This window comes from Podarcis liolepis, assembly GCF_965112155.1.
Source record: "Podarcis liolepis genome assembly, chromosome: 5".
Taxonomy (NCBI): Eukaryota; Metazoa; Chordata; class Lepidosauria; order Squamata; family Lacertidae; genus Podarcis; species Podarcis liolepis.
In genome coordinates, this window is record NC_139556.1 from 44559734 (window position 1) to 44582210 (window position 22477).

General features: G+C 40.4%; 1 protein-coding gene across 8 annotated transcripts in view; it reads right to left on the reverse strand.

Annotated features, from left to right (window-relative positions):
- Positions 1-441: 441 nt before the first annotated feature.
- MGMT (O-6-methylguanine-DNA methyltransferase) overlaps positions 442-22477 on the reverse strand; it is a 181436-nt gene continuing 159400 nt past the window's right edge. For all 8 annotated transcript variants that reach the window (XM_083506039.1, XM_083506037.1, XM_083506038.1 and 5 more), the window contains 2 exons: positions 16129-16268; positions 442-1856 (listed from right to left, as the gene is read on the reverse strand). In XM_083506039.1, coding sequence (XP_083362165.1) covers positions 1725-1856; positions 16129-16268 — 272 coding nt within the window. In that variant the 3' untranslated portion in view covers positions 442-1724. The remainder of the gene's footprint in view (positions 1857-16128; positions 16269-22477) is intronic.

Genomic DNA, 22477 nt, shown 5'->3' on the forward strand with positions numbered 1-22477 from the left:
TTCCCTGAACACCTCTATTTATACCTTCCATGTCCCCAGCATACAGCCGAAACTAAACGTATGCTAAATAGCAGCAGTGGTAAACAGTGGTACATTCTTCACGGGATGAATGAATTATTTTTTGAGATGGGCAAGTAAGTGTCTATTAGAAAGAAATACCTGGAATGGAAATATCTGCAAGAAAGGTGAAAGTTTGTGATTTCCTTTGGCTGGTATTCACATATGGGGAGGAAAAAAGAATACACTCAAACTATACATATTATAAGGCTATATTTTTATCTTGGGCTCTTGCTGACATGTACAAACCACTTGAGCCTTCCTTTCATGGTTTATATTGCCACCAGAAACCCTTGATAAAATACAGCCTTATATTGTACAGTAGGGTATAGTTTATTTTCTCCGTATATCATATACTGTATTATATTTATATACATAGACAACTTGCACATGCATAACAGGTTTTAATAAAGTAATTCTAACATCTCAGTAACACAACATTAATGGAGTAACCTAACACAATAATTTTTGTTAGCAATCAGCCTTCTAAAGCAACATATATATAAGAATGTGATAAAAATATAAAAATCAGTATTACTGTGTTACTATTTATGATTCCCTCAATGAAAATTTGAGTTTCTGGTGGTTTGTAATATTTTACTTACATTGAGTTCTTTTTAAATAACCAGAAAGTTTAGTTTCAGTGTCCTTTGGCTGACTATATTTTTTCTGGATAGCATTCTATGTTTAATATAATGCATAGTTCTTGCTTTTTGTAATCCCGAGTACTGTATGACCTATGTGAAAAAATTTTTTAAAGCAAATGCTAATAAAAAACCAGAAGCGCTGTTGATCAGAAATATTTTTTTAAAAAAATATACTTCTAAATTATGGCAAAAGGTAACTAACACAGCAGCATAATTTTTATAAAAATATTTGTTTTGTCATTAAACTGCTTTTCAGCATCTGTTTTCTCTGCCTACATCAAGCAATGCTAATGGAGACAAAATATTTTTATTCCTATCTTTTTAAGCCATCTACAATGATCTGAAAAGAAAAGCTGTGAATAGGCAATTCAATAGCCATTTCCTTTTGAATGGGTTTTCAGTGCGTTTCATTAACAACTGTTTACGTAAAACATCATTTCAACAGTTCAAACATCAAAGAAAACAGGAGAATCTTGGGCACCAAGCCTGGCAGAGGTACAAGCTTTTCAATTTGGACAAATACAAATCCAGGCAGGAACAGGGGGAGGTGTGTGTTGAAGCTTATGCATTTAATTTGGCTCTCCGAATACACGCGGAGGCTGTGGATTCCCGGCTGTCCCCTCTGCGAGCCAGATGCTTCCTTAGAGGGGCAGTTGCATCTAACATTTGCCATGCCCCTCCCACTCCCTTATCCTTGCTTTAATGGACATTAAAAATAGAACAAAACAGCACTAGAGATGGGAACAAAATACATGCACAACAGGCACAGTCCGCTGTACTCATTCTGCTGTAAAATGTAAAAACAAGAAAGGCCATACAAGCTGTATCCCTTAGGACATATTCAGCTTTTTTAATATAGTAGTGCCACCACACATTTCGCTTCGGATGTTGTATTATATTTATATGTCACTCAAATATTTACCATTTTCCTGAATTCTACTGTGTGTTCTGAAAGCTTGTTATAAGCCAAGTATCTTTGGTTATGTGTTTTGGCTGAATAACAGCTGTGCCTGAACTGCATCAATATGCTAACTTTTCCTTCTGAAGCTTCTCATGTGACAAAAGCCACTCTTTCAGATGACTTCCTCCTGTGTAGTTGCCAGTCTGTCCACTGCTGCAAATCACTCTGTGGCACGGTATTATAATAGGGACCTGAAAAAGACACACAAATACACAAAGAAAAATGATGCTCCTGAAATATTTTTTCACCCTTCCCATTTGATAATGCCCTTCCTGTAGTCAACTATTATTATCCTCTTATTTGCATAAATTTTATCCAGCAGTGCCCACTTGCGGGTCAGTGAGGTTAGTCTTATTGATGGAGCAAACAGGGAAAAGCATTCATGGGTACCAAGCAATGCTCGTGTGTGTGTGTGTGTGTGTGTGTGTGTGTGTGTGTGTGTGTGTATTCCTTTTTTCAGTCAGGTAGAAAGGAAATAGTCAAGAGTGCAGTGATTTCTTGCGCAAGAGAGCGATCCTGTATGTTTCAAGAATTGCCCATTCACTTCAGTGGAAGTCCAATAACTACCCATTGCCGCAACTACAAGAGAACATGGAGTTGCCTCACCTTAAAAGTGAAATCAAATCAAAGAGCTGGAAAAGATGCAGGAAACAGCAACCCAAATCGTTAAGGATTTGGCACACTCTCATTATGAGGAAAGACTGGGTGGTCTGGGGCTTGTGTGTTTAGAAAAAAGATGGGGGGTGGCAGAGGTTTATACAGTAACACATACTGTGGGGAAAGTCCCCCTTTTTTGTTCCACGGTACTAGAACTTGAAGTCATCCAATTAAACAGATTGGCAGCATATTTTGGACAGACAAAAGAAAGCACTTCACAGGCTGCTTAAAAAATATGGAACACTCTGCCACAACATATTATGGCCAGTGAATTCAAAAGGCAATTAGACAAACTCAGCTAGGAGAGACAAAAACGGCCATGACACTTTCAGCCTTGGAAGTCTTCTCCAAGACTTAAGCCTAAGCTATTCTCAGGTCTTTCTACTTGGATCACAAGAAGAGCCCTGCTGGATCAGATGAAATGCTCATCTGGCTTCCTGTTCTCACAGTGGCCAAACACATAAAAATGCAAGTGTTTCTGGCAACTTCATTATACAGTTTTGGTGAATGCATCCACCAAAACTGTATAATGAAGTTGTCAGAAACACCTATGTTGACAGCTCCACAACTTAGTCCTTACACATTTAAGGTTTGTTCTCCAGTCCTGTCTGGGTTTCTTGCCCTAGTTTTTCTCAGACTTAATTTGTATGGCTCACAAATAGCCTGTTTGTTCCCTCCTCCCATTTCCACTTCTATGCAACTCCTTTTCCTTGACATTTGCCATCGGTTTCTGTTAGTTCCCCCATTCTACTCTGAAAATCAGTATCTGAGCCAAAGACTCATCTACAGTGGTACCTCGGGTTACATACACTTCAGGTTACATACACTTCAGGTTACAGACTCCACCAACCCAGAAATAGCACCTCGGGTTAAGAACTTTGCTTCAGGATGAGAACAGAAATCGTGTGGCGACGGTGCGGCAGCAGTGAGAGGCCCCATTAGCTAAAGTGTGCTTCAGGTTAAGAACAGTTTCAGGTTAAGAATGGACCTCCGGAATGAATTAAGTACGTAACCAGAGGTACCACTGAACCAAGTAGCATCTTTATAAAATCAAGCTTATTCTAAGTACCATTATCACTTTATTCTTGCCTGTTATTCTTGTTCTTGCCACATACTTATTGCATACCTACTGTACAGGAAACATGTTTCTTCTGTACAGCAGATAACATACTACTGTTAGTAAATCTATGGTAAAGGAGAATCTTTAACAAATTTATGAGTACGTAACCCACTGTATTAGTGGAAGATTGTTTTATCAAACAGCATTACTGATGTTCATATTTTTTTGAAAATTAAATTAAAACCCATAGCGTAGTAATTTCAGATGTAACATGAGTTTGCACACAATGAATGTGGACACAACAAAGGAGGAAGAAATAATTGTCATGATTTTTTAAAAATAAAAACACTCTCTTTTCTTCTACTTGAAAGTGCGTGCTAGGGATCTGTTCCCATTAGTTAATACACATTTTGGATCACGTCTGCAAAATGTACACACTACCTTTTTAGCATGATTACTGCTTCACAAGGGGCAGATGGGGCTCATCAACCTGGTTAGGTATCCCGTTTAGGAGAAGGAAAGCTCAGATCCTAAACCTCCACTGCCTTGCAGGATATATTTAGAAGAAGAAAAGGCTAAGGAGCAAGCCCTACACAAATCCGGGGGGAATTCCTAAGACAATTGGATGAGGCCTTGTGCACCTCCTTCAGGCAACTCCTGCAGCCAAGCTGGTGCCAAATGTACTACTCTGCTTTCCTTTGGATCAAGTCAGCGAGGCCCAGAGGTGGTGGTGGGGGGTATTGTCGTCTGGGTAGCCTAGGCCCTCCATACACACAGGGAGGTCACTTTAGTGCTGCTAATGCTGTAGTTTGATTTCAGCCCTCCCCTGGAGGCACACTCTATTGTCTCTTGAGGCAGATGGATGCCAACAACTGGTACACAACTGTTACATTGGTAATGGGTAAAAATGACAATTATTTGGATCTTTGATCATATGAGTCAGACCTCCATTAGGAGTGCCATTGCTGGTGTGGGTGGTACCCTCAAGACGTGGACAAGAACCATGTGCATATAGCTGGGCCCTGAAGTACTGATAGAGAAGAGTTACTGAGAAAGCTGTGAGTGCTGTGAAACTGGCCTCTCCCTTGTGGAAATTAATGAACCCAGGACCAGAAAAGGCTGCCAAATTCTTCCCTCCTCCCCACAAGCATAACAAAAAGCTGATCCAATAATCAAAGGCAACCAATTCCACGAAAATTGGAGAATTCTGCCCTAATAAAGCTTATATGAAAGCACAGGTTAGCAGAACAAGAACTGTGTTCGCTACCCCACTGCTGTGTTTTGTTGCACATATTTAGTACACCACATGTAAAAATTCTCAATCCCAGCATCAGAAGGTTTAACAGGTGTATTATATCAGAGTCAGCACAAAAACAGCCTGGTTCTCATGATAACTACTTTTCAAATCAAGTAGCAGAGTAAATGTGACTCCAATCCCCATAACTTATTAGTGGATTTGTTAACGACTCTCACTAGGCAGCCCTAAATGAGCTTCCTCTTGTATTGCCAAATTCTGCCTTTTGGAACATACAGAGCATGTTTTTCAGCTGACTCCAGCTCTTCCTGAAAATATTGTTCTTGATTTCCACAGTGAAAACGATCTCCCTCCCCACAAAAGAAGCTTAGAAAGTCAAATGAGGGGAAATGGTGGGTAAGAAATGAGAAATAGAATGGCAGACATTATGGGCAGATCACACAAAGCAATATGAGGTACAAAGCTGATATAAGAGCTTTTTGCAGTAGCTATATTCACAAATTTGGGAACATCACCATGAGTTCTTCTGCCACAGTACAATCAGAACCAATATTACATTTGCCTTACAAAACGTATTTGGCAACTGTGATCCATAAAATTAGACTTGTAGAGAACTTATACCTGCTCCTGGGATAACTGAAATGGATGTGACCAATGCCCTCTGTTAGAAAGAGAGTTTAGTACCAAATGACCCTCCATACAATAAAGGTGCAGTCTAAACTGATATCTGCTATGTGAGTATCCTTTTCAGTCCCCACATCCCAGGTAACTTTCAAGGCTACCATCCAAATGTGGTAAGGAAGGGTCAGGTATACTTGCCAATCATCAGCACAGAGAACTGGAAATCTTCCACCAAGATGCACTCAAGTGATCCAGGCACTGATAACATTAGCGAATAATCCTGAACTAGACCACTTGTTATGGGCTGACTCCACCAAGGACCACGTGTGCTTCCGGACCACTGCAAAAGAACTTACCCACAAATGGGTGGCCATGTGGGTGACCTGTTGCCCACTCCAAGCAGTGAAAGCCTCTTTCACTAGCTGGCTGGGGAACTTTCCACATGTGCCCAGACCCAGTGGGATAGCAGACAACACAGACCGAGGTAGCCAGTCTTGCAGTTACCAGATGACAAGTTAACATCCTGACTTGAGACTCTTGAGATCGACTGTCAGAGGAAGCAGGTCTCAGTGCTGAGGGGTGGAAGGCTTGTGTTTTGGACTCTAGTCTGGCTAACATGGTACCCTCTAAACATTTTGGACTATACCTTTCATCTTACTTGCTGGCTGGGACTGATGGAAGGGCACCTAATTGCCTATTTCATCTTACTTGCTGGCTGGGACTGATGGAAGGGCACCTAGTTGCCTATTTCTGCACCGCTCTTAGGCAGGTGAAACTTTATGCCTCACTGTGTTGAGAACAGAAGCTTCTTCCTTAAACTGGGTGGGGGATAGTTAGTTAGTTAGTCTTTCTTCCTCCTCCTTTTCACCAGGCACATTCTGATAGTTCTACTTTGCATGCTTAACCTCTTGCTTTAAACATTCCTGGGGAATGGTAGAATTCCCAGGGAAATTTTGTAGTTTATCTGAGAAGATCTTATCTCAAGTTTGGAGAGTGGGGACACTAAAAACAGGAAGTAATGTGATGAGCCAATCAGGAAGCTTAGTAAGTAGAGCAGGACAGAGATACGGTAATTAGGCAACGAGCAACCAATGTTTGTTGCAAAGAATGTGTAGTTAGGTGTTTGTTTTTAAAAAAGAAAAACGTTTTAAGAGCTCATGTTTACTTAGAAGTAAGCCTTCAGTTCAATGGGACTTAATTCCTAGCCAACAGTGGTTCATGGCCTTTGGAATTCTCTCTTGAGCAAAGACAGGCTTGGTGCCCACTTTACTGTTAAGGCATCAGGTGAAAATATTTTAGTTTCTCCAGGCTTTTAAGAATGTCTGGTGTTAGAATTTTTAGCTTAGAGCAGTTTAGATTCTACAGTCCATATGAATGTATACCTGTGTGCCATTTTGTTGTGGTAGCTATTATTATTATTATTATTATTATTATTATTATTATTATTATTTGTTTTTCCATTGTTTCTTATGGCATTGTTAGCTGCCCTGGGATTCTAAATTTACTGTGCAGGATATAAATTGTATAAATCAATTAATCAGTCAATGAATACATTAAGTAAATAAACAAACTAAAATTAGACAAACGGAAACAACATATAATGAATTAATTAGTAACATGTATTAGGATTTCAACAAGTGCCAGGAAAATTAGCTTTTCTCATACTAGCATATTAGCATACCAGGCATATTAAATTGTAAAAGTTGGGGGTGTGGAGAGAGCATAAGTTTTGAGCCACAAAACTTTTAAGGAAGGAACTTGTCCTCATATTGAATTGTCAGCATAAGCTGAACACATTTTTTTTTAAAAAAGATTTTGAAGAGCTACACTGACTTGTGACTTTTTTGTGTGTTCAAATGTATGTTTAGGATCTGTAGTACAGGGGCAGGAAGTGCACTGCCCAAGCACAAGGCTCTTTTTCCTTCCATATATTGCAAACATCCCAATGTCTTGCACTATTAATGGCTTTTAAACAATTTATGATTTATTTGGTGAAATTTTAAATTGGGTGATTTGGTCAGACTCTTGAGGGGTTTTTTTGTTTTTGCTACTACAAAACTTTTGTAAAGGTCAAATTTATATAAACCATATCCTGACCTTGGGGCATATTGTTTTGTAAATTGCATACCATCTAAAATGTTAAAGTCATTTTCAGCATTCAGCCAATGTGCACAAATTATAGCATTTTTAGAGAAGATGGAGCTCATCTTGAAATATATCTGCACTCCACAAGCTGAGCATTTATAAACATGGTAGCACCACTTGTTTTTGAGCATTTATAAACATGGTAGCACCACTTGTTTTAAATATGGTATCTGGCATGGAATATTAAAAAATGGAAGATTGAGACCTGCTGGTTGGAAGTGCACAAAAAACATCTTGAAACTAGCTGCAATAGATCTCACTAACAATATGTGACTATTTCACCTGCATAAATAAACTTGATACCATACGAGCTCCTTCGGTGCTCTGTTTTGAAATATTTCTAAAAATCTTAAACAGGCTACGTCAGCTTCCAAATCTCATGACACTGACTTACCCTCAACACTTGCTCCCCTTTTCATTATAGCAAGCTGCTCTCGCATATAACATAAAACAAATGCACTTGTATGTTGGAGGGTATATTGAAGTGGCAGTCAGGAATCTAGCGACATTGGCATCAAATTTTATGATGCTTTAATTTTGGCTTGGGTTGAACAATCTGTATATGAATTGAATATGCCCTTATGGATATTGGTGTTAAGTGTGGCAAGGCTGCTGCACACTGAATGTGCAGGATCATAAAAAAAAAAAGATTTTTCTAACACTGTATACCCTGAACCTCAGGAAACTATTGACGTGGGATTTATAGGGGTGTGGGAATGGGTAGGGAGTGAGAACTAGCTGATTTCTATTGTTGGAAAGCAGACTATTGTGGGGGATAGATGGGTGAACCATTAAAAATGCAAAAACAAATGTGTTGGGGGGGGGATTTTATATCCAAAGGTGCATTCTTATTTATTTATTTAATTTCTATCCTGTTCTGTAATTTCATATAAAACGGTATCTATGCCGTGTGCAAAATCTCAATTAAAACCAGAACAATAATATGATCAAAGCATAATGCATTAAAGAAACAGAAATGCAGTGGTACCTCGGGTTAAGTACTGAATTCATTACGGAGGTCCATTCTTAACCTGAAACTGTTCTTAACCTGAAGCACCACTTTAGCTAATGGGGCCTCCCGCTGCCGCAGCACGATTTCTGTTCTCAACCTGAAGCAAAGTTCTTAACCTGAAGCACTATGAACCTGAAGCAAAGTTCTTAACCTGAAGTATGTAACCTGAAGCGTATGTAACCTATAGCGTATGTAACCTGAGGTACCACTGTACAGAATGGGCCGTCTGACAAAAAGGCTATAAAAACAGTAAATCATTTTCATATGAAGGCTGAAAAGAAGTAGAACTGAAACAACCTATTCTTAAGTATCTCAGGATAGTTAATATGTCTCAAAACCAAACCAAGGCTGTGATGTCAGAAGAAGTGTGCTTCCCGGGGGTTTTTATTGGGGAAAAAATCTTGCTTATATTTCTTCCTTTTCCAGAAACTACTGCAGAGGTTTTTGGTGGGTTTGGATTTTTTTTGTTCTATTTTGTTTTCGCACATTGCTTGAAGTAAAAATAAGAATAACTTTTAAAAATATTAACACTGTATCCTCAGTTGGTTATTTCAAATGTCATTTCTAGATTTTGAAATATTTAATCATTTGCGGTTGCTTAAAAAAGCACAGCAGCAGCAAAAATCAGTTTGGAGGATTTTTTTGGTACCAGAATGAAAACTACAAATGGTAAGTTCTCAGAATTTCAAGGCAATGTTTACTACTGTGCATGTGACAATGCAATAGAAGGACTATACTGTAGGTCTATGGGTGTGTAAATTCTGCAATGAATATACACTGAGAGTGTAACTGTAACCACAAAGGTCTGGGTTACCATTAAAATATACTGGAGCAAGAGATGATTGCATGGAAAGCTGGAATTGCCCTACCTGAGCCAGGAAGGCTGATATTCTATCGACTAAATGGATACTTTTGGAAAACGAACTACAGAATTAAGCCCACATTCAATAACACATCAATCAGAAAATAAGTACTGTACCATTACTGTACCACGTACCTACGGGATTGCCTCTCCTGGTATGCCCCGCAGAGGACCTGAAGGTCCACAAATGACAACACTTTGGAAGTCCCAAGCCGCAAGGTGGTTAGATTGGTCTCAACTAGGGCCAGGGCCTTTTCAGTACTGGCCCTGACTTGGTGGAACGTTCTGTCACAAGAGACTAGGGCCCTGCGGGACTTGACATATTTCTGCAGGCCTGCAAGACGGAGCTGTTCCACCTGGCCTTAGGTTTGAACTCAGTCTGACCCTTGTTTCCCTCCCCTTATGGTTTTGATCTAGGGGCCACTTTTAAAATGAGGCTGCATTTTAAATTGTATTTTAACCTGTATTTTAAATTGGTCCCCCCCATTATATTTTTATTGTAATTTTACTAGTGTTAGCCGCCCTGAGCCTGGCTCTGGCCAGGGAGGGCAGGGTATAAATAAATTATTATTATTATTATTATTATTATTATTATTATTATTATTATTAATCAATAGAGCTGGAGTGTATGTGCCAACTCTCCCACCTGCTGCCTAGCAAGTAATGCAACTCAAATACTTTGATAGTATGTATAGTGGGAAATTAGGAACTTCCAGTGATAATGCTCTTTCCATTCTCATTCTCCTACAGTGTAGGAGTCATAGATTTACAGTGCCACTGAGCTGACGGTAAAGCTTCCATCAGTGGAATGGAGAGGGAAGCAATTTTCTGTGATTCTCCATCCCCCTGTAGCACTCCCCACTAAATCTGCTCCAGAAGGCATCCCCAAAACACACATGTGGAGCAGATGTAGGTTAAGTGTGAGGGACTGCAGGCAGGAGGGAGAATAGCTGAAAATTGTTCCCTCCTTGAACAGGGAGGGAAGCAACTTTATTCCATTTTTAAAATAAAATAATATCCCATGGTTTAAAGTATGCCTATATATTTTTTAAAAAAGAAAATGGCTCCCCTCATCAGTCCGCTGATGTAAACTTTACTCTCAGTTGAGCAATACTGCTAGATACAATGCTAAGTGTGGAAAATACTTTCTGGTTCTCACTGAAAAACAAACATCATGTAGTTATAAAAGCAGTCAGTGCATCTTTAATATTTAGGCATCAATGCTACGAATGCATGATTCCCAGCAGTAGTGAAAAAATGCACTATAGGTACTATATCATCTGTGCCATTTAACAAGATTGATCAATGCCTCCTTTTGGCTTAATTGTGGTGACAACATTTAGCCAACTAAAAATAATTAAATGCACAAAAAAAAAATTTAGAGCCCTGAGGATATTTTGGAGGGAAAAATACTGCCAAAGGCTTTTGCTTTAGAGCTTCAGTTGCATTTAATGCAATTTTTATCAATAACTCAGCAGCTCATATTACTACAGCCCCATTGAAATTTTCATGCTGGGAAATCTAATTCATCCAATACATGAATCCATCACTTACAGTGCCTCTTTCTCAAATGCTATAAAACTTCCAAACCCATAGATTTGTCTCCAACAAAAAATAACATGAAGGGGCCTTTCAATCAATAATGGAATCCCTCTGATTCTGGTACCAGCTGAATATTTTCTCCAACTTTGCTTTTGTTCTTCTGGGTAGAGGCCCACAAGGGAAAGAGCTTGTTTTCACTCGCAGCCTCATCAATACCTAAATCCTGGTGAACAAGTGACACTGAGAAGCTGTAATCAATAGCTCCCTCTGCGTTTTTTCTTCTGGTCAAATGGTTCAGCACTACTGACAGGCTTGACACTTAGAACATGATGCTAAATCTTTATCAACAGCCAGCTAGGTGACTGGCAGAACAAGACTCAGGGTGGTCATTAACGCTCGTGGCAATCTGTGAATAAACTAACTCCTCAATAATGTGTTTGTTTAGAAAAAGGTGAGGGGGAAAAACTCCCTGCACAATGTATTGATTGCTTTTGAACTGCATTTAGCAATTTCAGTCTGAGGATGGAACAGAATGTTGCACAACTGTGATGCTCTGCTTGTTAGGGGTTTTCAATTTGATACAGCGGAAAACTGACCATCCTATTATACTGGTTGATAGACTGAATAGTTACAGAAAGCTGCCAAACTGTCAAAAATAGATCAGGGAGGCCATAATGGAAACAGCTGAAATATCAAGTTATAACACACAACAGAAATCACACTTAGCAAAAAATAATCTTTCGGTTTGTTCATGTCCTATTGCTTTTTCTCCCCCCTGTTCTGTGATAGAAACAAATACTGTAATATGAACCAGCATGTGTTCCAGTTTTATTGCTAGCCACCTAAGGAATTAATGCACAACTAGGTTTATGTGCGTACCACATTCCAAATCAATGCTTCACAATCTTCTCTTAAATGCACAATTACTCCATTCAGTCTTGAATGTTTTAAACATTTTGACTGAATAACACACTTCACTTATGCTAGATCGATGTTAGTGTCAGGTTTTAGCTTGAATGATAACATAAGCATATAAAATTGGCAACAACAAAAATCCTAGGCAGTTACTGCAGCTTGTACTAGCAGTTCTACTGAACATACGATATTTAAGTCATAGAAGAATCATTTATGATAGTCTTGGACTAATCAGCCCAACATTCTCCAATTCCCAGGGGTCTGTATGATTTCTTTTTGATCTTCCCATCCTATTCTAATGAGATTTTTAATTGAACTTTATGGGTTCCTTTTAAGGACTGCAGCCATCACAATCCATCTAAACTGCAGTAAACTATTTGAAGTTTTCTTCACAAAAAGGTGAGCCATCTCCACCAAGTCCTTGGCATAATTTAAAGCAAAGATGTTGCATCTCTCAGCTGCTGCCGGCACCTTTTCCACCTTCTCATAAAGTTGAAGGTCAGTGTATGAATTATGTGATCAACCTAACTACAAAAGGAGACCTGTAGAATGCACACTCCAGAAATTAAGTGGGCAAGATCTGCAGTGTGAAATAACACTTTTTCTTAGGGAAACAAATCAGGGATATTAGAAATATCGACTCTCATAGCCTTTTTAAAAAGTCTGATTTCTAGTAACACTCCAATTCCAGATCCTCACAAGATCATGCTTTCCTATATTAGCAAAGACAATTTGGACTGGTGTCTGTACAAATTGTAAATAAGGTCATTTTATACAGTGCGTTTTTTCTAAAAAAAATGTTTAGGGCTACTCTCATTTCCCTACTCATACTGAAATACTGCCCTTCAATGAGGCCAAGCCTAAATTCACAAAATGTTTAGGGGTATGCGTCCCCCCACGTCCCCCCAGAAAAAAGCACTGATTTTATATATACTGGTTGCATTGTGTTTTGTGAATGCAATGAAATGCTTTGCAATAGCCCAATAATATGTATTCTTTCTGCCAAAAGCACTATACTAATTAAGCAATCTCTTGTGGGTCCATGGGCTCCAATGCCTATATTGTCCACATTCATGTCAATTCAGAGGACAAGCTCTAGGCGTGCAAAGGCATCCATTCATAGAGCTGTCTTCTTGATTAAAGAAGAGTTTCATGTATGCACTGAAATCTAGACTGATGGAAATAATTTAATATATTTTGTTTTAATGTTAAGTGCAGTATTTGCAAAACTTTTACAGTTAAATTTGATATTTATTTATTTAAGAGCATGTATAAAATGCTTAGCATTTTAAAAAATCTCTAAGTGGAATACTTTATGTACAATACAGAAACAATATCTAGTGAAACAAAATACAACCTAAAACCAATGAGACAACAGCCTAAAAGCACATAATACAAAGATTCATAGACATAAAAAAGAGTCTGATGTTCTAGATCTGGAAAAACATGGACAAAAAGAGAAGTATTTGCAAAACATCTGAAGCAACTGCTGGTTCCTCTTCACATATGGTAGAGGGAAGGTCACGCCACGAATCAGGGGCAACAGCAGAAAATGCTTGTCTTTGAGTCATTATCCTACAATATTCTTGCATTGTTCTGCTCCTGAATAAGCTCACGTACCAGGGCAACGGCAGAGGACAAGATGGTTGGAGAGTGTTCTCGAAACTACCAGCATGAGTTTGACCAAACTGCGGGAGGCAGTGGAAGACAGGAGTGCCTGGCGTGCTCTGGTCCATGGGGTCACGAAGAGTCGGACATGACTAAATGATTAAACAACAACAACCAGGGCAACCAAGGGCAATTCCATCCCCAAACTGGGCCCAAACCCAGAATGAAATGGGTTGAGATAATCAGTTTCCTCCAAGAGTATCTGCAACTGGACTGCCTCCACCCTTTCAAGTACCTTACCCATAAAAGGGATATTAATGACCAGGGAGTAGTTGTCAAGTTCTTCAGGGTCCAGGAAGATCTTCTTTACTAGTTAGCCACCCTACCACCCCCCTTCAAGGAACCAGGCACCTCACTCACCCACACACCAAGATGAGTTAACCACTCGCTGGACCTACCTGGCCAGCCCCTCTCAGCTAGCTGGCCCACTACTCAAGGATGTAATGTAGGCAGAAAAGTAAGCCTTATCTGCCACCTTCACCGCCATGTAGGAGGCACGGCTCTGTGCTCTGATCAGCTTTGCACTTTGACTCTTACACCACTTGTCCTCTAGCCTTTTCCCTGGAAAACAAGGAAGCCTACCAGGCTCCACAGTGTCAGAGGGGCCCCCAGGAGCAATCAGGTCAACAGCCTGACACTCTTCACTATTTCATAGCAACACCAAGGCATTGAGAGGATCACCAGCTTTGGTTTGTGGAAAATCCTCCATAGCATTCAGGAATCCCTGGGATTCCATACCTTTCCAGGGGTGAGTGGCATTCGGGAATCCCTGGGATTCCATACCTTTCCAGAGGTGAGTCGGCCTAATGGGCCCCAGGCCCTTGTAGATGGGGATTGGAGCTGTAAAACCAACATTTCACCAGACAATGGCCTGTCTATGATAATGGAGAAAATTCAACCCTCTCCTATTCAGTCAACTCCACTCACATCCTGTATCAAGGCTGTGTCCTACCCTATGATGAAAACTTGTGACAACCCCATGGTTGCCATGAAATCCTGAGCTGGTATAGTCAAGGTAGGCTTGGCGTGAATATTGAAGTCTCCCAGAACTAGCACCCTGGGGTTCTCCAACACCACACTTCAGCCCACCTCAGGCAACAAAGTGGATGGTACAACACCAACAGCTCCAATCTGTCCTGCTGGTCAACACAAGGCACAGGTCCTCAAAGCCTACCTCAGAATTGAGAAGCTTCATGGTGAGCATGAAGGAAATTTTATGGACTACAGCAAGTGCTGTATGCTAAGGTGGAGATGTCTGAATTAGCTTCATACTCTCTCTATACTCTCTTCCAATCTATGCCCAAGCTGTGTAGTGGTGGAAGAGACTCATGATACTAGCAGTCATATTGAGTGCAAATGAGTCTTGAAGGTAAATGGCAAGAACAACATACCACACAAACCTTCCCATTCTCACTCAGAATCAGAATCAGAATTCTAGATACTAGCTGTTCCAGGACTCAGCTCTGCCAAGTTGCCCCACATGACCAGTACCCATGCACCCCAGACTTCAGTGTTTGAATGTGGGGTATAATGACTCAAAAACATTAAAAAAATATTGCTTTTCAGGTTCTAGGACTGAGCTCTGGCATGGAAAATTCTGGTTCAGATTTAGCCCTGGCTGCTTCTGCCTTTCTTTGGGCAACATAGTGATGGATGGATGATTGATTGATACCGCTGAACCATTAGCTCTGGTGCTAGTACACGAAGTTCAAAAGGCTGGAGGGCTTTGGATCAGTTGTTGCATCAAAATGCAATTAAATGCTGCAGAGAAAATATATGATGGGGATGCTGCTACTATTTAGGGGCTTTTTCTCCCCATAAAGGGAGAAATGCAAACCAAAGCAAAGCATTACAAGGCCAGAATCCTTCCCACCCCCCCTTCCCTGTCCTTTGATAATGAAAGCAAATCAGTAAGGTCATTCTACAACTTTGTGCCAGCACCTAGATAGCTTCACACTTACAACATAGGTCACAATAACAAATGTCAGCCAATTCTCATGCCAAGGTAATAATATGAAATTAAAAAATATCTGAGGCAATTGTCAGACACACGTCACTAATGGGGCAAAAATGACAAAACTAATGTATAATTATATCCCTAGCTTGCTACAACTAAAAGGCTGTGTTCTACATTGCCTAAATTGGTGGAGCTATGCCACAGGAATACGGAGACAATGTGACTCGCTGTGCGAAGGAGGCTGGAACGTGCCTCTCTCCCAAAATCCAGAACCTGACACATTGGGGATCCAAGTCAAACTTGTTCCTATATGAGTGCAGAGGGCATTTTGCCCTTTCACACCATATGAGCTCATGTAACCAGAACTGTTTGCAGGTAATGAAACAAAATGTGTTACCTCCGCACCACCCTAATGCTATTAAGAATCTAAAAGACGATCTCATCTCTGAGTGGGACTAGTACCTATCCAAAAAGCATAAGCCTTTTATTTCATTGAAGAAAAAGAAAGGAAAATGAACTAAATTTGCACAGGTGGATGCATTAAAATAAATGCAGCACTCCTATTTCAAATAAATGATGGGGGAAATAAATCATATTAAACTGGTTTATGCATTAATGCTGATTAAAAACACTTACTGACCTTATTACTCATGGGTAGAGTAGTTTTCACAGCAGATATATTTAATCTAATGACATTTAGCCCGCAAAGCTTTCTATCTAAAACCACCATCTTCCATCAACTTTATTTTAAAAGTTGACATGAACTTACAGGATTGCTTCTCATTGCTCCTCCCACAGCTCTGGCTGCCTTGCTGTTGCCTGCCAGGTCCGCTAATTGCTTGTAAGAAACTGCCTCTCCAAATTTCACATCTCTCAACAGGGTCCACAACACTTCTCTGGTGAATGAAGCTGAAAAGGAAAAATAAAAGAAAAAGAAAAAAGGAAGAAGCAACACAATGTTCAGAAGCAAGGCTTTTTTTTTTAATCTACCCAAGATAAAAATAGTCAGGAAGACTGACATTTAAACTAGGGTATGAAGAGCAACATTTTCTCTTTTGAATTAGCACACCAATCAGTTCTATTATTGTGTTCTATATTTAAATTCATGATTATTAGAGACTGTGCTCCAAGTAATTGATCACTATTAAAAAGGCATTCAGTGCTTTGATTTTCCTATATTTTTAATTTGCTTCCAGTACAATTATCCTGTTAACACATACAATGTGCTTTCCCATTAAATTGGCAGAGTATAAATTAGCATACAGTCAAATTAAAAAAAAAAAAGAGGGGGAGGAAGGGAATAACTGGCGGTACTTATTTTATAAAGCTTGTATTTCCTAATTTCAAACTTCAGCTGGGTCACACTATAAAGGAAGCCCTACAGCCAGCAGACTGTATTACTCTAGCTGACTGTTTTTATTTTTTATTTTACCCCCAGCAAAGACCCTCTAGCTACCATTTAGCATTCTAGATATCAGAAACTGCCTGTGTCTCTGAAAATTTGCGGCACATCTAAATGGGGGAAGAAGAAAAAAACTCCAGTTAGAAATGAAAGACTTATTAATTTTCTGTCTAGTTACACTTGATTTTCATATTGTTCTTAATAAGGCATGGAGGGAAGCAAAAGAACATGGCAACCTGATAACGTAGCTGCTGGCACATAATGAGACATTCATCTATGGCAGGGGTTAGCAAACTTTTTCAGCAGGGGGCCGGTCCACTGTCCCTCAGACCTTGTGGGGGGCCGGAATATATTTTGGAAAAAAATAATATTAACGAATTCCTATGCCCCACAAATAATCCAGAGATGCATTTTAAATAAAAGCACACATTCTACTCATGTAAAAACACCAGGCAGGCCCCACAAATAACCCAGAGATGCATTTTAAATAAAAGCACACATTCTACTCATGTAAAAACATGCTGATTCCAGGACTCTCTACGGGCCGGATTTAGAAGGTGATTGGGCCGGATCCTGCTCCCGGGCCTTAGTTTGCCTACCCATGATCTATGGTGATTAAAAATTGCCTGTGGTCGACCAGGCATGATCCAACTAGAGGCACCGTTGCAGCAGATGGCGCTTTGCTGAGTTTTCTCCAGTCTGAAACTGTGGTGCACCTGCGCTGCCCAAGTCTAACCCACATAGACCTACTTTAAACATTACAGTGGTACCTTGGTAAGTCGAACGGCTTGGTTCCCGAACAAATGGGCTCCTCCTGAACGCCACAAACCCGGAAATGAGTGTTCCGGTTTGCGAACGTTTTTGCGGAAGCCGAACGTCCTGTGCGGCTTCTGATTGAGTGCAGGAAGCTCCTGCAGCCAATCAGTAGTGGTGCCTTGGTTTTTGAACTGTACAAGAATACCTTAGGAGCTGCTTTTCTTGTAGAGTCATCCCAATCAGCTGCTGAAATGTTTGAAGGCCTATAACCAAAAGGGTTCTGCCAAGCTGGTGTGTTGGAAAAATTTATGTTACTGACTGTGTCCACATGGGCCCAGAGAGTGTCTTTGGAAAAGAGAGCATTAGTCTACCACTTTTCCTTCTCAGCAGTTGAAACAAAAAAGAAGAGTTTGGTGCACTATGCCTAGGTAGAAACATAACAGCCTCATTCACCTCACTATGGTGAGAAAATGGGGGAATTTCACATCTGCTCTGAGCTGCATTTCCCCATGTTTCTTCCTCCACCTTGCATCCAAGCAGAGAGCTAAAAAGGCACATTGAATCATCAAACACGCAAACTAGAGAGTTCACCTTACCATGGATCACCCCCCCTCTAAAGAAAACTTCTACTTGAAAGACAATGGCAGTGAGGAAGCTCAAGCTGAAATGGCAGGCAGTGCTTTTGAGGCTAACAAACAAGATTTTCAGGAGGATAAATTACTTTTCTATTCTATCAATATAACAAAAAAGTCATTCACGCAATACGCAGTCTGGAAAAAGTATTCTCTCTTTGTTCTGAAACCCACCTACTTTTATGTTTGTTTTAAATAATATTTTAAAAAAATCACTTCTTAACTGAACAGAATGATAATCACTTCATTGAAAAAAAATCTGTTTAGCTTTTATTATAACATTAAGCAAATTAAACATCAGCATAATCCAGGTGATACTAGAAAAGGGTCATCAAAGAAATTAACTTTGTTGTTCATTAATTTACATGGATTAGTAGAGGGCGAAGAGATAGCAAATCTGCTCTAGTTTTTTATGATATAATTTCAAACTGTACACCATTTGTGGCACTAGGGTGACTTTGGGGTTAATCAGACTGATTTGTCCTTTTAATTGCTTTCTATTCAAAGAAAATTCATTAGATAATGTTCTCTTCAAAATTCATGAATCAATTTAACTGAAGAAACCATATTAACAGCTTTGGGTTCATTAGCACATGGAGTTGTGTTACTAGCTGATTGCTAGGAGAGTTTCCTTAGGCAAACAGATTTTGTTTACTGTCATTTCTTTAGAAAGGCCTATTTTGAAATCCAATTGCAACAAGGGAAGAGTGGATTCCCCCCATTCCATTTCATTATTCTTCTGTGGGTTGGGCTGTGCCCCCACGCGCCGCTCTGCCTGCCTTTTGATTTTACAAGGTGAATTTTGATAATTAATTTTGGAAACAGGGGGCTCTTATCAGTTTGCTCTTGACTTAAGCTTTCCATCCTTTCATGTGATGCATACTGGGAAATGTAGTCTTGCAGCCACCCACAGCAGGCTCAGCTGATGGCAATTGCCCCCCCTCCCCCCCCCTGGCAGTCTCCCTGTCAGGTTAATGACTCCTCGGGGCAGGTCCTGAAGATATATTCTGTGCGGCAGAAAAGCAGTGTACCACCACAGCAGAAGCCAACTGGAATCAAAAGCAGGCTGATGTTATAAAAGCAGCTTGCATAAAAATGTTAGGAGTGCAACATTCAAAGACAGCAAGCACAGGGCAAGAGCAAAGGAACAGTTCTTGCAATGAAGTAAGCAAGCGCCACCAGCCCCCTCCCCCCATTTCTGTACTGTGACTAGTTAATCTGAAAACCGGGGCGAGCAGTAGGACAGACAAGTTTATGGCTGAAACCAAACTATTTAGGTTAGTAAAAATCCTGGTGGATTTCTACAGACAGACTACAAAATGACCAGTGTATAGTCATTGTAAGTAAATGTAAAGCAAGATTTGGGAAGCTTTTTTTTTTAAAGCCCGAAGTCTGCATTCACTTGGGCCCAACCCTCACCACAGGAGGCTGCATGCCAGTGGTGGAGCGTGGCCAACAAAAGAGTGGACAGGGCTGGGGAGGTATGTTATTTGGTACTGCTCATATTGATCCAGAGCAGACTCAAAAATGCATACCTAACAAGGTAGTGGGAGGCGCCACCCCACACTCATATGCTCATACATGCCCCATGCACACACCACTTGCACATTTTCAGGCGCTAACAGAGAATTCAGTGTGTGTGTGTGTCGGTCTCAGAGCTGCTTCCCTTAAAATAACTACAGTGGTACCTCGGGTTAAGTACTTAATTCGTTCTGGAGTCCGTACTTAACCTGAAACTGTTCTTAACCTGAAGACCACTTTAGCTAATGGGGCCTCCTGCTGCTGCCACGCCGCCGGAGCCCAATTTCTGTTCTCATCCTGAAGCAAAGTTCTTAACCTGAAGCCCTATTTCTGGGTTAGCGGAGTCTGTAACCTGAAGCATATGTAACCCAAGGTACCACTGTATTGTGTTTGCTGCCTACAGGATGAAATTAACATTTCAGATACATTTTTAAATGATGCTTGTGCATTTTTATAAAATCATTCTCTCTCTCTCTCTCTCTCTCTCTCTCTCTGTGTGTGTGTGTGTGTGTATAAATGTATCTGAAATTTTAATTTCATCCTGTAGGCAGCAAACACAATAATTAGTTTAAGGCAAGCAGCTCTGTGACTGTGCCAAATATTTTATTACTAAATTCTCTGCTAGTGCCTGAAAATATAATCTACTCAAAATGAGGTGGCTGACCTTCCCAAATGTTCAATATGGATGCAAATATTGGCCATGGCTAAATATATAGGAAAAATATGCACTGATATCCACATTCTCTGTTTATAGTCCAAGGTAATGAAGAAACTAAGGACATTCCACTGAACTCATACAAACCTATGAGCAATGCAAGCTCCACTTGTTACATCTTTTCCCCCTTATCTGCCAAGCGTTGCAAGACTGCCCCACCCCAAACCCGCCAAGATGGGAAATTTATGGTTAAGCCTAGATTTTGTTTTCCCTGCAAGGTCTGGGTAGGGCAGCTTTATAAAACTGGGATGCAGAAAAACAGTTCACCCCCCAAGGGCAGAAAGGGTTCTACCTGCTGAGCAGTTGGTTAGATGAGTGTTCAATGAATGCATGTTTCAATGACTGCTGTTAACATAAACAAATCCATTGGTAATGCATTGAAGATATACACCAGAAGGTCTTCAAAATGCTCCTAACTAGCTTTCATGTATTACTTTACGACAAAGTAAGATTCTTCTCACACAGAGATTCAGTGTAGCTGTACATAGGCAGTACCCGTCTTCAATAATTGTTGTTATATCCAGGGGCACTTGCTTTCCCAATTACCATATTTTTGTGTGTATAAGACTAGGCCCCCCCAATAATGTCAAAAATCAGGGGACGTCTTATACACAGGGCCATCCCCCATTTTCTTAAATCTGAGTCCCCCAAAATAAAAAGTAAAGGTAAAGGGACCCCTGACCATTAGGTCCAGTCGTGACCAACTCTGGGGTTGCGGCGCTCATCTCACTTTATTGGCTGAGGGAGCCGGTGTACAGCTTCCGGGTTATGTGGCCAGCATGACTAAGCCGCTTCTGGCGAACCAGAGCAGCACACGGAAATACCGTTTACCTTCCCGCCGGAGCGGTACCTATTTATCTACTTGCACTTTGACATGCTTTCGAACTGCTAGGTTGGCAGGAGCTGGGACCGAGCAATGGGAGCTCACCCCGTCACGGGGATTCAAACCGCCGACCTTCTGATCGGCAAGTACTAGCCTCTGTGGTTTAACCCACAGTGCCACCCGCGTCCCTCTCCCCCAAAATAGGGGGCGTCTTATACATGGGGGTGTCTTATAGACAGAAAAATATGATATTTGGAGCAATGTTAAGGATTACAAAGCACCCATAGTTTTCTCATATGAGAGCAGCTTCTTCCAGGTCATTTTTGCAAATGTATGGACTCTGCTGCAAACTGATGCTTTTGGATAGGCAAACAAATTACAGAGGAGCAACAGGATTATGAAAATGTTTAAATTCCAGATATGCCCTCTAATATAAATTTGTGGGTCAGGTGGAAACACATTCTTTTAAAAAAATGACAATTTCTTAAGTGTCAACTTCATTAGTTGAAGCCTGGTTTTCCTACCATATATAGAGAGAGCTGCGGACGAGATAGATATCAAGGCTTCTTTAACCCCCTTTCATCTTGCATTATTTTCTTTCATTCTGTTTCCCTTTGGCAAGTTTAGTTGCCGCCTTCGCTACAGCTCTGACTGCGTTCCTGCTGCTTCCAACATTGTAGATAAATCTACCTGACAGGGGATGCTGCGGAGAGGCAAAAGTCCATTCCTTATTTAAAAGGACACAATAGATATTTTGCCTCTCAAAAGATATGTATGGTGAGAAAATCTGAGTTCATACTGAACTTTGGTCTGCTGCTTTGATCAACGATGTATCACCGAAAATGACTGATACAACAAACGCCCAGAGACCCAGCAAACATGCAAGTGGACTGTTTTTCGAAGAGAGGATATTTGAGTTTCTGATGGTGTTCAAATTTAGCCTTCTTATCATGGGGCATAAATTTCCCTTCAGTATCCACAACTGGGTAATACTTTTATTAGGATCAAGCAAAATGCCACAGAATGGTCTTCAAGAGTTCTCCAGATCTTTTTGTTAGGTTAGATATCACACCAAGATTTTATAGTTTTCATGAATGGAAACTATAATCCAGACTGAGAAACTTGCTTTTTTTCTTTGGCTTTATGAGCTAGATCCTTATTGAGATTGGCCATGCAGGCCCAGTTAGGAAAGTAGAAGGGGCCATTCACTTATCCATCACATGACACCACACTAAAAGCACCTCCCTTTCAACAGGGGGGTCCATGCAA